Source organism: Lissotriton helveticus, chromosome 8 (genome assembly GCF_964261635.1).
Source record: "Lissotriton helveticus chromosome 8, aLisHel1.1, whole genome shotgun sequence".
NCBI lineage: Eukaryota > Metazoa > Chordata > Amphibia > Caudata > Salamandridae > Lissotriton > Lissotriton helveticus.
The window spans coordinates 1,484,064,675-1,484,079,154 of NC_136069.1; the positions used below are offsets into that span (position 1 = coordinate 1,484,064,675).

General features: G+C 42.1%; 1 protein-coding gene across 1 annotated transcript in view; it reads right to left on the minus strand.

The window, feature by feature from the left end:
- LOC144773916 (N-acetylated-alpha-linked acidic dipeptidase 2-like) overlaps nt 1-14,480 on the minus strand; it is a 696,330-nt gene that overhangs the window by 30,516 nt on the left and 651,334 nt on the right. Inside the window, exon 19 of the mRNA XM_078658978.1 lies at nt 2,017-2,109. Within this exon, the coding sequence (XP_078515104.1) occupies nt 2,017-2,109 (93 nt within the window). The remainder of the gene's footprint in view (nt 1-2,016; nt 2,110-14,480) is intronic.

A 14,480-nucleotide genomic window follows, 5' to 3' on the forward strand; every position in this document is an offset into this window, starting at 1 on the left:
TCACTGAAACACTTATCAGGGACTCCTTAATGCATTCCTATGGGAGGGCAGCCTCACAGCAGTGAGATACCAAAATGGCGGTTTGTCACTACCAGGACATGTCACACACTTAAGGTACATGTCCTACCTTTTACCTACAATACACCCTGCCCACAGGGCTAGCAGGGCCTATCTTAGGGGTGACTGTCATGTAGTAAAAAGGGGGGTCACAGACATGGCACACATTTTAGGTGCCATGTCACAGCAGCACTGCGTGCAAGGCCCTGCAATGGCAGATGCCTGGTATAGGTTTGAAAGGCTACTTTGGTGGGTTGCGCAATCAGTGCTGCAAGCCCACCAGTAGCATTTAATTTACCAGCTGTTGATATATGAGATACCACTTTACAAGGGACTGACATGTAAATAAAATACAATAATAAAAAAACAGGTGTAGACCAATCTTTACCATATTTATCCCAGAGAGCACACACACTTTACATTGGACAGCAGTGCTAAAGTGCCCAGAGTCCTAAAACCACCAACACCATGTCAGAGAAAAAGCTAGGGGGAAGGCACAAAGTTCACGGATGACCCTGCAAAAAGGGCCACGTCCAACAGCTGTCAGCAAGATTGCATAGACATACAAAGTAAATATAATTAGCTGCTGTATTGCCTAGCAATGATTCCATTTGTTCAGATATCCTTCATTTATATTATACAAACCGTGGGCCCCATTATATACACCATGAATACTTCACATATGCATTTTATGTTTATATTTATGTTTTTTTAGATTTGTATGGCGCGCTAATACCCGCAGGTGTCTCGGCGCCTAGGATTAACAAAGGACATGGTACACTGAAGGAGGTCATTGGTCAAAAAGCCAGGTCTTCAATTGTTTTCGAAAAATGATAAACGTAGGGCTGGTCTTGATGGAGAAAGGGAGGGTGTTCCAGAGTCTCGCCGTGGCCACTTGAAAACGTCTGTCTCCCCAGGAACTTGTCCTGGTGCGGGGAACTGGTAGGAGACAAGTCAGAGATGAGCGGAGGGGTCTGTTGGGGGTGTAGGTTGCAAAAGCTTTCCTTAAGTAATGTGGTCCTGAGTTGTGCATTGCCTTATAGGCTGTGCAAAGCGCCTTAAATTTGATACGGCTACTGATGCACAGCCAGTGCAATTGCCGGATTCCTGCAGCAATTGAGTGATGCTTGAGGGTGGAAAGTAAAACCCTGGATGCAGCATTTTGGATGGACTGTAATTTATTTAGGACCCGTTCCTGGGCGTTAAGCAGGAGAGAGTTACAGTAATCCAATTTGGAAAAGACCAGCTTTTCCTTTATTTTTTATCTAGACTATAATGCTGACTCTGTAGTATATCCCATGTAGATTATCGTTAAATTGCATTTTTTCAGAAAAATAGTGACTCAGTGATTGCAAAAGTTGTCTATTACCATCCAATTTCCAGAAAAAATCCATACGTTGATATTAATAAGTGATTTTTTATTCCCCAATCAGAGCCATTAGTTTTTCATAATTTACTTTTTTTTATCACAACCTTTGCAAAATGTTGATGTACAGTCGGGGAAGTGTGCCACTACAGAACTAGAGCCACAGACAATTTTCTAATCATTATGTAGGTATTACATATGTAGTATGTATTTCTGTACTTTGACAAGAAAACCTAATACAAATATTTTAAAAAATAAAAAATAAAAAAAGGAAAATGGGAATTTCCTCTTCCTTTCAATCCTGCATCCTCACCGACATGTATCATCTTGACTAGAAGCATGGAAAAAACTAATAATACTTCAACGCTAGAGTGTCAAATTGACAAACCCATCGCTTTCGATGGTAATATGAAGATGTTCTCAACTAGAGCTCAACACAAATTGTGCATCCCAAGACCTTCTTTATATTCTGTGGGGTAAAAAAAATCCTGGCACATAATGAACAAGGTTCTGACATAACTGCAGTCTTTAGAGATGCTCATATGTAATTTATATAAACCAGACTTTTTTGCAAATATATAGTACATTTTTACCTGTAAAATCTCCTGCCTGGAAGACCAAGTGGGTCAATAAAAGCTCTTTCCAAAAGCATCAGCTGATCATTCATTATTCGTAGATCAATAATGCTGTATAAAAAGAAATGTTACTTTTCTTAACATAAATTTAGCCTTTATTTAAATGCCTTAAAATACTGCATACAGTTGTGATAATAAAATAATAACTAGAAGTTGAATAAATCACATTCATCAAAGCTTTTTTTGAAATTCCTTTTCTGTTTTCATACTCCGATTGAATGTTTAACCAGAAGCTTAGAACAAGTGTGTGTCTGAAAAGATGCCTAATGAAAATCAGAACCCAGAACTATGGTGTATCTGAGAAAATGCCTAATGACAATAATACAGGTAAAGGCACTTTAATTTGGGACCCGTTCCACTATGTGTACTAGACCCTGAAGGTGTGTCTAAAGAGGATTATTTTCTGGTCCCCCTGAAAAGCAAATGGATTAGTTAAGATGTAAAAATCAGATCAACAGTGTTTCAGAATGGAGGACCACAAGAATTTACTTTTGGTATGTCTGATCTAGATTACAGGTGTGTGATCTGACCTGAATAATCACCTTTGAGTGCAGAGCTCCACTTAACTTTGCTTTGTGGGTAGGTTGGGTCCTTTTCAGCGGGTCTTGAACAAGGCATGACTTTAAGGATTTGGGTAATGGATAAGTCTCTTGGGGTGTTTGAGGAATTTGTTGAGAAGCTCAGTAATCTGCGAAAGTATATATGAAATTCTTTTTGGCGTCCTGCTCAGCGCAATTCACTGTTTAAGTTTAAGTTTATTTATTTGCATAGTTAATTAAAACCGTTGCAAAAATGCCAACATTATCAAAAGATGAAAACCACAATTTATATACATTTACAACCCATTCCTTCATAATTATTAATTTTAAAAGCTTCTTAAAAAATAAAACAGAATGAAATTTCCAATATGAAGCAACTTTAACAGCAAAATGTATAATTTCTGTGCAATTGCTGCCATCCCATTCCGCACTATCCTGCCAAACCTTTTGTCGACCATTGACAAGCCCTTCTGACCTTGGCGAACCAATCTTTCTTTTCCGTATACCATGCCCTCAAGTACTGTACTATCCGATCTCCGCATGCTGCAGATGTAAATGTTGATTTCTTTGAGTGCAATTTTCTTGAGTACGCCTCAGAACATTTGCCCATGTCTTCCCCTACATAAATTACTTAGGTCTCCATTTCAGGCATTTTACTATCGCACAATTTCAGATACTTCACCAGGCTGCAATTCAGTTGTGGATCGTTCGGTGCAAAGCATGCCAGTAGAGCTTGCCTCCTGGTGCGAATCCCCCGCTGATTAAAGTGTCGCCTCAACAGTTGTTTACGTTCTTTAAGCAGTTTTTTACAGGAGCACAGTAAATGCAGCAGATCTTCCGATGCTGAACCACATAAGCGGCACACAGTGCCCGCTTCCTCTCTTAACCAGGGAGGAAGATGTTGACTGCAGGGTAACAGCACCAGTCTGTACTTCATGAAAGCAATTTTTATATTCTTCTCATACCCCAGATTGAAATAGGCCTGGGTGGCCGAGTCCGTGTATGTCTTTAATGTCATCCAGCCGTGGGCCCTTTTTGTCAATGTGACCTTGTCCTCCAACAATGATAGATGTTTCACTGTTTTCCACACTAGTTTTTGAAAATAGTGGTAGTTGTTGATGTTTCTCAAAGCTGACATAGGCCCAACCCATTTAAACTGCTATAAATATATTCCGCAGTAGGTGATTTGGAATGTTGTTCTATCTCCGTCCATAGCTGTTCGTTTAGTGTACCATGTGGAGCTTTTCGTACTTTGTCCAATGCAATGATGAATGCTCCTTGCCTTGCAACTGTTTGTTTTTGAACACTGAATTCAAGCCTAATTTGTGCCGGTGAGGTATGTTTGGGTAGCCCAAAGATGATCCTGTATACAGTTGTTACTACGGCGTCAAGTATTTTAGCGCCTCTGCCTTTCAGAGCTTGACTGCCATAGGTGATTGTTGGCAGCAGTTTTGCCTGAACTACCTCAATCAAAGGGAGGATCGATGGCCCCATCAACCTTGAATTTAGTGTTTTTAAAGTGGAAGCCAGTATTAGGCCTTTGCGCCTAATGTTGTTTTTTTGTGATGCAAAGCGACCCCCACTGTCCAACTTCACGTCCAGATATTTATATTCCGCTGTATCCTCAATTTTAGTTTCCCCCCAAAACCAGGCTCCAGTTTGTCTCCTTTTTTTCCTGATTATCATGGTTCTTGTTTTAGCCAAGTTGATTGTTAGGTCATTTGCTTTGGAGAAGTCCCGAATTGCGTTTATGAGACGTTGTAGCCCTACTTTTGTTTTACTAATCAGGACTATGTCGTCCGCATACAAGAGGCAGGGTATCAAAATATCTCCTAGTTTTGGGGCATGTGAGTTATAGCTGATCAGGAGTGGTACTAAGTCAGCTATATATAAGTTAAAGAGAGTCGGTGCTAAGACGCAGCCTTGTTTCAACCCTTTCACCGTTGAGATGCGTCTCGACAAAAAAGTTCCGTCAACCAACTTCACCTGCAGCCATGTGTCCGTGTGCAAGTTTATTAGCAAATTTAATGATGGCTGTGGCAGCGCCCAACTATGCAGCTTGGACCATAGTTTAGTGCGATTGACATGATCAAATACAGCCTTATAGTCAATAAAACATACATATAGAGGTGTCCGTGTGACTTCAGCCTTGTCCATGAGCATTGCCATGCTTAGAATGTTGGTTGTGGTCCTGACTGATTTTACAAATCCAGTTTGTTGTAAAGGGATTGCGGATTTGTCTGTGGCCCATGCCTGGAGATCCTCTAATAACGTCCCAGCAAAATCTTTTGCCTCATTGTCTAATAAAGCCACTAGTCGATAGTTTTGTGGGGCCGACTTTTCCCCAGATTTGAAAATTGGGAAAATGATTAACCCTTTCCAAGAATTAGGTAGGGTGTTTAGTGTCCTAATTTCACTAAACAGTGGTTCTAGTGCTTCTGCCCAGAAGGTTGCCTCCTGTTTGTATAAAGCTGGTGGTATTCCATTTGGGCCAGGCGCATCTTCCCTTCTCCCCTTGCCTATCTGCCGTTTGATTGCTGTTGCGTGAGACTTTTGCAATTCCTCAGGTGATAAGCCTCGTGTTCTGTTCCCATAGTCAATCGTGTTGCATTCTGCCCCGTCCTTGTTGGTTGTGTGGCGGTCTAGTTCTTTTTGACTAATTTGGTCCTGTTCACTGAGCTCACAGTTTTGTTGGAAGTGGGAACTTAGATATTTGACCCAATCTTCCTCTGCGATGTTAGAACAGATGCCGTCATGATTATGGTTGATGAATTGATTTATAGTGCACCAGAATCTGGCGCTATTATTATGTTTAACGTCAGCAAATATTTTTGCCCATAATTCCTCCTCCATAGCTCTGTTGACATTCGTTGTCAGTTTTTTCAGATCTGCTCTTTGTCTCCGTGATGATTCCAATTGATTTTTGTCATTGGACCTGTGCCGGAGGTGTCTCAAAGATCGATAGGTATGTTTTTTTGCAAGCTTGATTTCTTGCTTTGAAGAAATCGATATGGGTTTCGTGCCGCTGAACCTTTGCTGCTTAAATGGTTTGATCTTAGACGTGTGTGCTTCCATCATTGTTAGGAAGTTTAGCCATTTCTGAACTTCCCCTTTTCCAGTTCTGGCATTAATGTGCTGTTTCGCATTTTCCAGCATCTTACTGCCAGCAGCGCAATTCACTGATCCATTTAATTGTTTTGATCGTAACCACTTACTTTGAAAACTGATGAATGTTCACCGATGGGCTGTGATGGTAAAATAACATTTGGGGAGAATATTATTCCAGACTTTGACTTGTTTATAAACAAACAAAAGTGAAACTACAATGTCCAGAGCACATTTACTATCTCTGGTTCGATGACCTAAGTAATATAGCAAACAATATCATGTTTCATCATTCATGTCCTTGTAAGGTCATCAAACTCGCTACATGGACAGCCATGGTGCATTCTAATTTAGGCACTTGCTAAAGAAGTTTCTCTGATTGCTAAGATCATTGTGGAGAGCTCTAATGCTGATTTCACGCCTTGGGAAAAGTAAGAATAGTCATTTCTCATCACATGAAGTTCAGCAGACCACAACGTTGCATACACCACTTCTTTCTCTAATAAAGTGATCTTGACTCAGTGATAAGATCAACCTGCTCTCTGGGCAGCAGGGCTGGAATTTGAAAAGAAACACTGTGGAATATTCTCGATTCTGCCATCTCCAATGGTATTACCTATAAAAAGAATTTCAGCTTTCTACTTTTAATTAAAAATAAGGTTTTGTGTAGTACAACAGAGCATATTTGGAGTACTTTGATGAACAAAGAACCTATGTCCTCCCATAACTAGAAATGGAGATGACATATTAGACCGTCTTCAAACTAGCAGAACAAGTGTTTGCACACATTCTTTTATTTTCCAAGTCTCAGGCCTCTCGCACGGGCCATTTATGTCCACATGGATTTGCTGAGACCAGACATCACACTCTTACCTCTTGTCTACTACTTTCCTGAGTTAAAACACAAGTGCTTCCTGAGTTTATCAATTTTACTTACTCTAACTTCGGATCAATTCACCTAGCCTGATCTGCATATCTTCCACTCCATGAAATAAAGCATATATCTAGTCTGTTGTTAGAAGCAGCACTGGTTCCCTGAGAAATCTTCATCAAGTAATCTATGCCCTCACACTTTTCAAAGGCATCAAATCTCCTTCACACAGATTTCACTTCTCTAACTTTGCAAGTGAATCCTAATTAGTGAAGAGAAATATCTCAGCATTAGTTTATGAGCTCCTATCAAGCTTTTTGGTTTGTTCATGTGATGAAAGTGAGCTTGTACTTCGCGCACAGGAGCAGCTGAATATCTGTTCCACTGGTATGTGCCCACACCAAACTCGTGTCCAAACATATCAAAGTGCATTTATAAAAAAAAAGTTTCTTTCTTTGGGCTAAATAACGGACATTTGTCATTCAATTCACAGTGTGCTCATCTCAAAAGCAGAGGGGTGAAGAGGATGGACAACCTCTAACTCTCTCACTAAAATTGATAGGTACCACTCCTGGAGAAACAGTGTGGTGTATGCACCGAACTGTGTAATATCCTTCACAAAGGTCACCTTTCGTTCTCCACAGTGCAAGAGAGACTAAGCTGGCATGGGCATCCCTGTTATAGGTTACATATACTTCGTGTTTGCTAGATAATCTGTCAGGACATCACCATAATTTATCTTCTGCCAATAGGTGGTCTGTAGCAGGCAGATAATACTCACCCTGACTGCAGCACCACAGGGCACCAATGCTCAGATGTGACCACAATAAAGCACTGCCATCTTGGAGGTTAAAACAAAAAAGGCTTGGGTCTATATACTAACTGGCCTAGACCACTCTAAATTGAAACAGAAAAAAAGTTGGCCAGGTAGATTTGTTTGTGAGGACCTAATCTAGTACCACTTATCAAATAGATCTAAGCGGACACACTTTTCATTTAGTAGTTTTTTACTCAGTCCTTCATTTTCAACAAACATTCATATATGTCCAGACAATGATACCATTTCAGTAGCAAAATTCACATAAACTTACAATAGTCAGAACACAAATTTGATGAAAACCATGAATGAGACATATTTACATTTACACCATTTATACAAAAACACAGACAGAAATTGCCTATATTCATTCAATGTTTGAGGCACCAGTCCTGATATAAACCAACCAACAAGCAAGGGGCCTTTCTATATTTTTTGCTGGCCTACTTGCTTGATTATGCTGGAACCTTCTAATTACAAGGGTCAAAATTCAGGTGGACTTTGTCTGCAATTACAGTCCTGATATGCCCTTCATGAATCTTGTTCCAACATCAAGTCAACGTGTTTGGAACCCACGTGTTTTTAAGGGGTTCTCCTCAGGACCTGGACTGGAAACTGTCCTGTACGGTGAAATATAAATAAAGTATTTGTGTAAGAACAGCTGATTCCTTCTCTAATTTATAAAAGGTTTCCCTCTCTCTCAACTCAAAATACATGAAATGTATTCTCTCTCTCAGGGGCACTGTAGTTCTCTATTTCTGTAGATATACAAACACTGTGTCAACAATGCCTGGGAAGCTGGGAAGTTTTTTTAATTTTGAAATTCGACACGACCAATATCGGTCTGAACGAATTGTCTGAATTGAGCAATTTAAGATAAGGGTGGTGTCCGCCATTGCATTTGATTCCAAACGGTGAAGCCAATAATGCCACGCATACAGCAATGAAAGAGAATATCCCGGTCACACTACAAAGACCAAGTGCCCCGGGAAACAACGCCGCCGCAACAGCCTCTCGCGTTGTTGTGCAATAAACTGACACGCCTGGTCCCGCCGGCTAACGGCGTATGAGGAAGCCGCGAGCGGAGAGATACACTGATTGCATAACACTGAGCAGAGGTAAGTGACAGTTCTTGGATGAATTTTTCTAACGAAAAGGGTTGGTGGCGTTATTGTATTAATGTGCGCCTCATCTCACATTCACAGACTCGGCAGGCATGACCATGAAGTAACATCATCCGGACCATCATGATTGAATCTCGCCACCTCCGTCCATGAGGTATGTGCAAGCCGCACCGTAGATGAGCGGCGTGTTAGTTGGATATCGCACACAGGCAGCTAAATGCTTGTTCAATTGTTATTTACAGCACACAGTATCGGGCACCACCCCCAGAAGTCTGATCCACCTAAGGACATTTCTACCGCAAGGTAGGACATTCAACCGCGCACAGTGGCTTGTTGTTGACCGAGCTTCTCAAAAGATAGATATTGTAGCAACTCTAGGCATTGTTGACACAGTGTTAGTATATCTACAGAAATAGAGAACTACAGTGCCCCTGAGAGAGAGAATACTGTTGCTCCGTCAAGGCTACATTTCAGGTATTTTGAGTTGAGAGAGAGGGAAACTCTTTATAAATTAGAAAAGGAATCAGCTGTTCTTACACAAATACTTTATTTATATTTCACAGTACAGGACAGTTTCCAGTCCAGGTCCTGAGGAGAACCCCTTAAAAACATGTTGGTTCGAAACGCGTTGACTTGATGTTGGAACAAGATTCATGAAAGGCATATCAGGACTGTAATTGCAGACAAAGTCCACCTGAATTTTGACACTTGTAATTAGAAGGTTCCAGCATAATCAAGCAAGTAGGCCAGCAAAAAATATAGAACAGCCCCTTGCTTGTTGGTTGGTTTATATCAGGACTGGTGCCTCAAACATTGAATGGATATAGGCAATTATTGTCTGTGTTTTTGTATATATGGTGTAAATGTAAATATGTCTCATTCATAGTGTTCGTCAAATTTGTGTTCTGAATATTGTAAGTTTATGTGAATTTTGCTACTGAAATGGTATCATTGTCTGGACATATATGAATGTTTTTTAAAAATGAAGGACTGAGTAAAAAACTACTAAATGAAAAGTGTGTCCGCTTAGATCTATTTGATAAGTGGTACTAGATTAGGTCCTCACAAACAAATCTACGTGGCCAACTTTTTTTGCTGTTTCAATCTTGGAGGTTAGGCACCACAAGTCCTGCTCCAGATTCTCAGGGAGGCTAACTCTCCCTACCAACGTGGCAGATGAGAAGGGAATTAGGAACGACGGAATATAGAGTATATTACAATGAAGCCATCTCATTTGCCAAAGAAAGCTCCGAGGGTGTCTGGGCACAATACAATTTGCAATGTAACTGGTAGAGCTCCATTGCAATCCTCTTAAATGGCTGACAAAACGAAGCCGCCCACCAGTTTACTGGACTATTCAGGCACTCTCAGAGCAAAAACGTATGCCTACAATTGGCTTATCCTTTGCAGAATTTCCTAGTAAAGAATCTATAAGTATGACATTCACAGAGATCCTTAGGCAACGATAACCAGGTCAAAAACTAGTTATTTACCGATCTGACGTAAAAAAAAGTAGGAAACAAAAGTTGATGTCCACTGTTGTTAGGTCACATGCGGGAGTGCTTGCATCAACCTATGCTCCCCCCCTCTGCGCCTTGTTCTGTGCAGACATTAGCGAGGCATCAGAATGGTAGCTCGTAGGATCATGCTCCCTTTTTGACCTCTCCTGGGTCTCCCCAGACCTGAGAGCTGTGGATGAACATAGGCGCGGTGCTGTGCTTGTGCCAGCTGTCACATTGCATTTATTTTTTATTTGGACAGGGTGAGGGTATAAACAGAGGGCGGTGTGGTAGGGTGACAGGAGCCCTTTGGTTATGGGGTGGATGTATGTGCAAAGGCTATACATAACATAGAACTGTACATGGGTAAAACTGAATAACAGTGATGTTTTTCACCCCGGGGGTTCTGAATAACATCATAGACAAATCGAGTTTTGCTAGTTTGTATATTTGATGTTATTTAGAACATGAGAAACACCCCTCATTATTCAATGTTACCATATATAATTCTAGTAGTAACGAGGCAGTGCATGTAAATGTTATGCATGGAACAACATTTCTAAATGACAAATTCTCAAAATACTGCGAAACACTGCGGACAGTCAGGACACATCTATTAAACAGGTATACTTTGTAAGTTTTATAACAAGAATACAGAGGATGAGTGGACTAATTAGCACACTCTTCATAAGGAACATTAATATATTAATGAGCACATTTAAGATTTAAGAATGACTTATGACTGAGGGAGAGATCTGCACATTGTCACCTGTAGGGTATGTCATGTTGTTTATGTCTACACTCGGCACAAGGAACACAGGACGCCAGATGAGGTTGGTCACCTTCTTTATTTGCTTTCTGGTACCAGCGTGTCACGGCACGTCCGTCCTCTTCGTTGTCCTCAGTCGTCTGTCCACTTCCTGTCCCCTACAGGATGTCGTGTCCAGTGACCTGGTCACTGTCCTATGACCCACAGGGTCCTAGTGCCCTACGTCGTCTGTCGCCCTATCGTCATGGTTGCTACATCTCCCCCTTTGTCACAAACAAAATTCTTTGTCACATGCATGACTTCTTGGTACATCATGGAGGTAGCGAGAGAGAGAGAGAGAGAGAGAGAGAGAGAGAGAGATATTTTCTCTACATTTCTTCAATTAGTCTCTTGGGTTTCCTGCATGTTCTGCTTGGTCTTGTCTCTCTGTTTTCCACGTTCGGTGATGTCGCCGCTGGTTCTTCCTCTTCTCCTTTGAGCTCCTTGAAGTGGGAACCGTTTCTTGTTATTCGTTGATGGTCGGATGCTGCCGTCACCATTGATCCTTTTATGTTGGTCACTACTAGCGGATCCTTTGAGAATGGACTGTCCGACTTTCTTTGTTGCCTCTGTCTCACTATCACCAGGTCTCCTTCCTTTAGCTGAGGTTCTGATGCGTTTCTTTTCTTGTCAGCATATTCCTTCATTTTCCTCTTGGCCTCGTGATCTCTTTCCATTATGTCACCTCGCTCCATGCTCGCCTTTGCCTCTATTTGAGGCAGTCTTGTTTTGCTTGATCTTCCCAACACCAGTTCTGCTGGGCATCGACTGGTGTAGCTGTGCGGGGTGTTTCTGTAGTCTCTTAACACTTGACATAGTGCTTGTCCAGTCGATATTTGTGTCAATTTTGCGCGCTGGATTGCTTTCTTTATAGTTCCCATAAATCGTTCTGCCATTCCATTGGCTTGTGGCCACAGGGGTGTTATCTTCCGATGCTTAATCCCCAAATATTCCATGAATCGACGGAACTCTTCTCCAGAAAACGGAGGGCCATTGTCTGTTTTTAATGTTTGTGGGGAACCCCAAGCAGCAAAAATGTCGTCTAGCGCTGGTAACGTGGCACTTGCTAATGTTGACGGTACTTCTCTCACAATTGGGAATCTTTAGAACTCATCAATGATCACCAATAGGTACTTTCCAGTCTCTAGTGGTCCGTAAAAATCTGCTGCTAGCTCAGTCCATACTGCCAGTGGTAGTTCGGACATTTGCAACGGTGTTGGCTTGGACGGTGGTCCCGTTACTTGACAGACATGACAGTGTGCTACTTCTTCTACGACCATGTTGTCCAGTCCGGGGAACCACACTTTTTCTCTCAACATCTTTTTTGTCGCTACAATGCCTCGGTGTGATTCGTGAGCCAGTTCAATTGTTCTTTTTCTTAGTCAGTAGGGTATCACAATTCTTGACCCTCTCATCAGAATTCCGTTTTCAGTTTCAGACAGTTCTTCACTGATCTTTTTGAAAGCCAGCAGTTCTTCTTTTATGACCCCTTCTTCTGTGGGGCTGTTGTTGTTAACGTGTCTCCATCTCTGTTGGCACACTACGTTCCCGATTGCCTGCATTGTCGGGTCACTTTTTGTTTCTCGCTCTAGTTCTGCAGACGTTATTGACGCCGGAGTATTTTGTTTTAAGATGAAATTTAGGTATTCCTCTGCCATGGTGGTGCCACTTTCTCGATGGGGGAGTGGGTGTCGTGACATATAATCTGCTGGGTTGTGTTCTTTTCCAGGCTTGTGGACAATCTTGAAATTGTAGTCCATCAGTCTGATTCCCCATCGTTCAATTCTTGGTGGTATTTTGGCGTTCGGGTTTCCATAGATGATCACTAGTGCTTGATGGTCTGTTACAATCGTGAATGGCTTCCCATAGATGAACATGTGATAGTGCTCACATGCCCATACTACCGCCAGACTCTCTTTCTCTGGCTGAGAGTATGCTCTCTCGATGTCCGGCAGGCTCTTGCTTCCATATGCTACGATCTGTCGTGTCGAGTTCTTTCCATGTTTATGTTGTGCCAGTATTGCGCCAAGACCTACTGGGCTGGCGTCCACTGTCAATTCAGTGCACAAGTTCGGGTCAAAGTATGCCAGGTGATCTACTGCCGTCACTGACGCCCTTATTTCTTCAAATGCCTTACTGCATTCTGGGGTCCATTCGAATGTTTGGCCCTGCTTTGTAAGTTCTCGCAGTGGGGTGCTCACAGTCGCGAAATCTTTGATGTATCGCGCACAGTAGCTGGCAAGGCCGAAGAATGAATGTACTTCAGCTACATCTTTTGGTTCTTTTGCCTTCTCTAAGGTGTCCACTTTGCTGCGGTCTGGTCTCATTCCTTTCTTCGAGAAGATGTGCCCGAAAAAGACCAGTTCTTCTCTTCCTAATTCACATTTCTTTGGATTTACTGTTAGACCCACTTCCTCGAGCTGCGAGCACACCTTCCTCAGTGCTTTGTCATGTTCTTCATCCGATTTGCCAAATACCAGGATATCATCACTGTAGTTCAAACTGTTTTTGATTGGTCTAATGATTTGTCTGATCGTTTCCTGGAAAATCTCAGCTGCGGACGATATTCCAAAACTTAACCGCTTGTAGCGAAAGAGACCTAGGTGTGTTGAGAAGGTTGTTATATATCTGGATTGTTGGTCCAGTTCCAGTTGGTGATATCCCTTACATAGGTCTAGCTTGGAGAATTTTCTCAATCCTGTTAGGCAGCTAATCATGTCATCCAGGTGCGGTCCTGGATGTGGTTCTCGTTCAATGGCTGTGTTTGGGATTCTCATGTCCACACATATTCTTATTTGGGCAGTGTCCTTTTTTGGTACGGCAACTATTGGGGACACCCATGGCGTTGGCCCTTCAGCTGGTTCGATGATGTCTTGTTCTAAAAGTGCTTTTATTTCTTCTTCTACCTGCGGTTGTAGATTGATTGGTACCCTTCGATGGTGCTGGGCGACAGGTCTGACTGATTCGTTGATATGTAGCGTGATCTGTCATCCTTTCAGCTTTCCGAGTCCTTTCGTTAACTTGGGGTATCCTTGTAGGATGTTCCCTTTGTCCGATATGTGATATGTCATCTGCAACAGGCCCATGACTTTCGCTGTGACATTGCTTAGTAAGCATGGTGCGGGAATGTCTCCTCATAGCACATGAATTTCTTCAGTGATGGTCTTGCCCTTGTGCGTCATGGTGTCCGTGAACTTTCCCATGTTTGTTACTGGATTTTGTGCACCCCAGGTAAATACTCGTATACTTGATGGTTGCAGGGGTGGTTTCTTCTTCATTTTTTCGTATTCTGTGGCGCACATAATGTTGCACGTGGCCCCACTGTCTAGCACGAATTCTGTTTGGTGTGGTCCTACATCTATGGTCACCCAGTCAGTCTTCTTTATTGACTGCTTGTCCACCATTCTGATGTGTTCTTCTTCATGCCCTTCCTCTGTGGACATGAGGTACAGGCGTTCCACCTTTTCTGTTGTGTCTTCTTCTTCATCTTCCGACTCCAGCGACGAGCTTCTGGTGGTTGCTTCCATGTGTCGCACATATCTGTTTGATGTTGTTCTCGGTCTTCCTGGCCTTCCCTGTTCACTCTTGAAGTTCGTTCCTTGACACATTGTGGCGAAATGATTGCTTCTGTTGCACTTTCGGCATGTTTGAAAAAATGC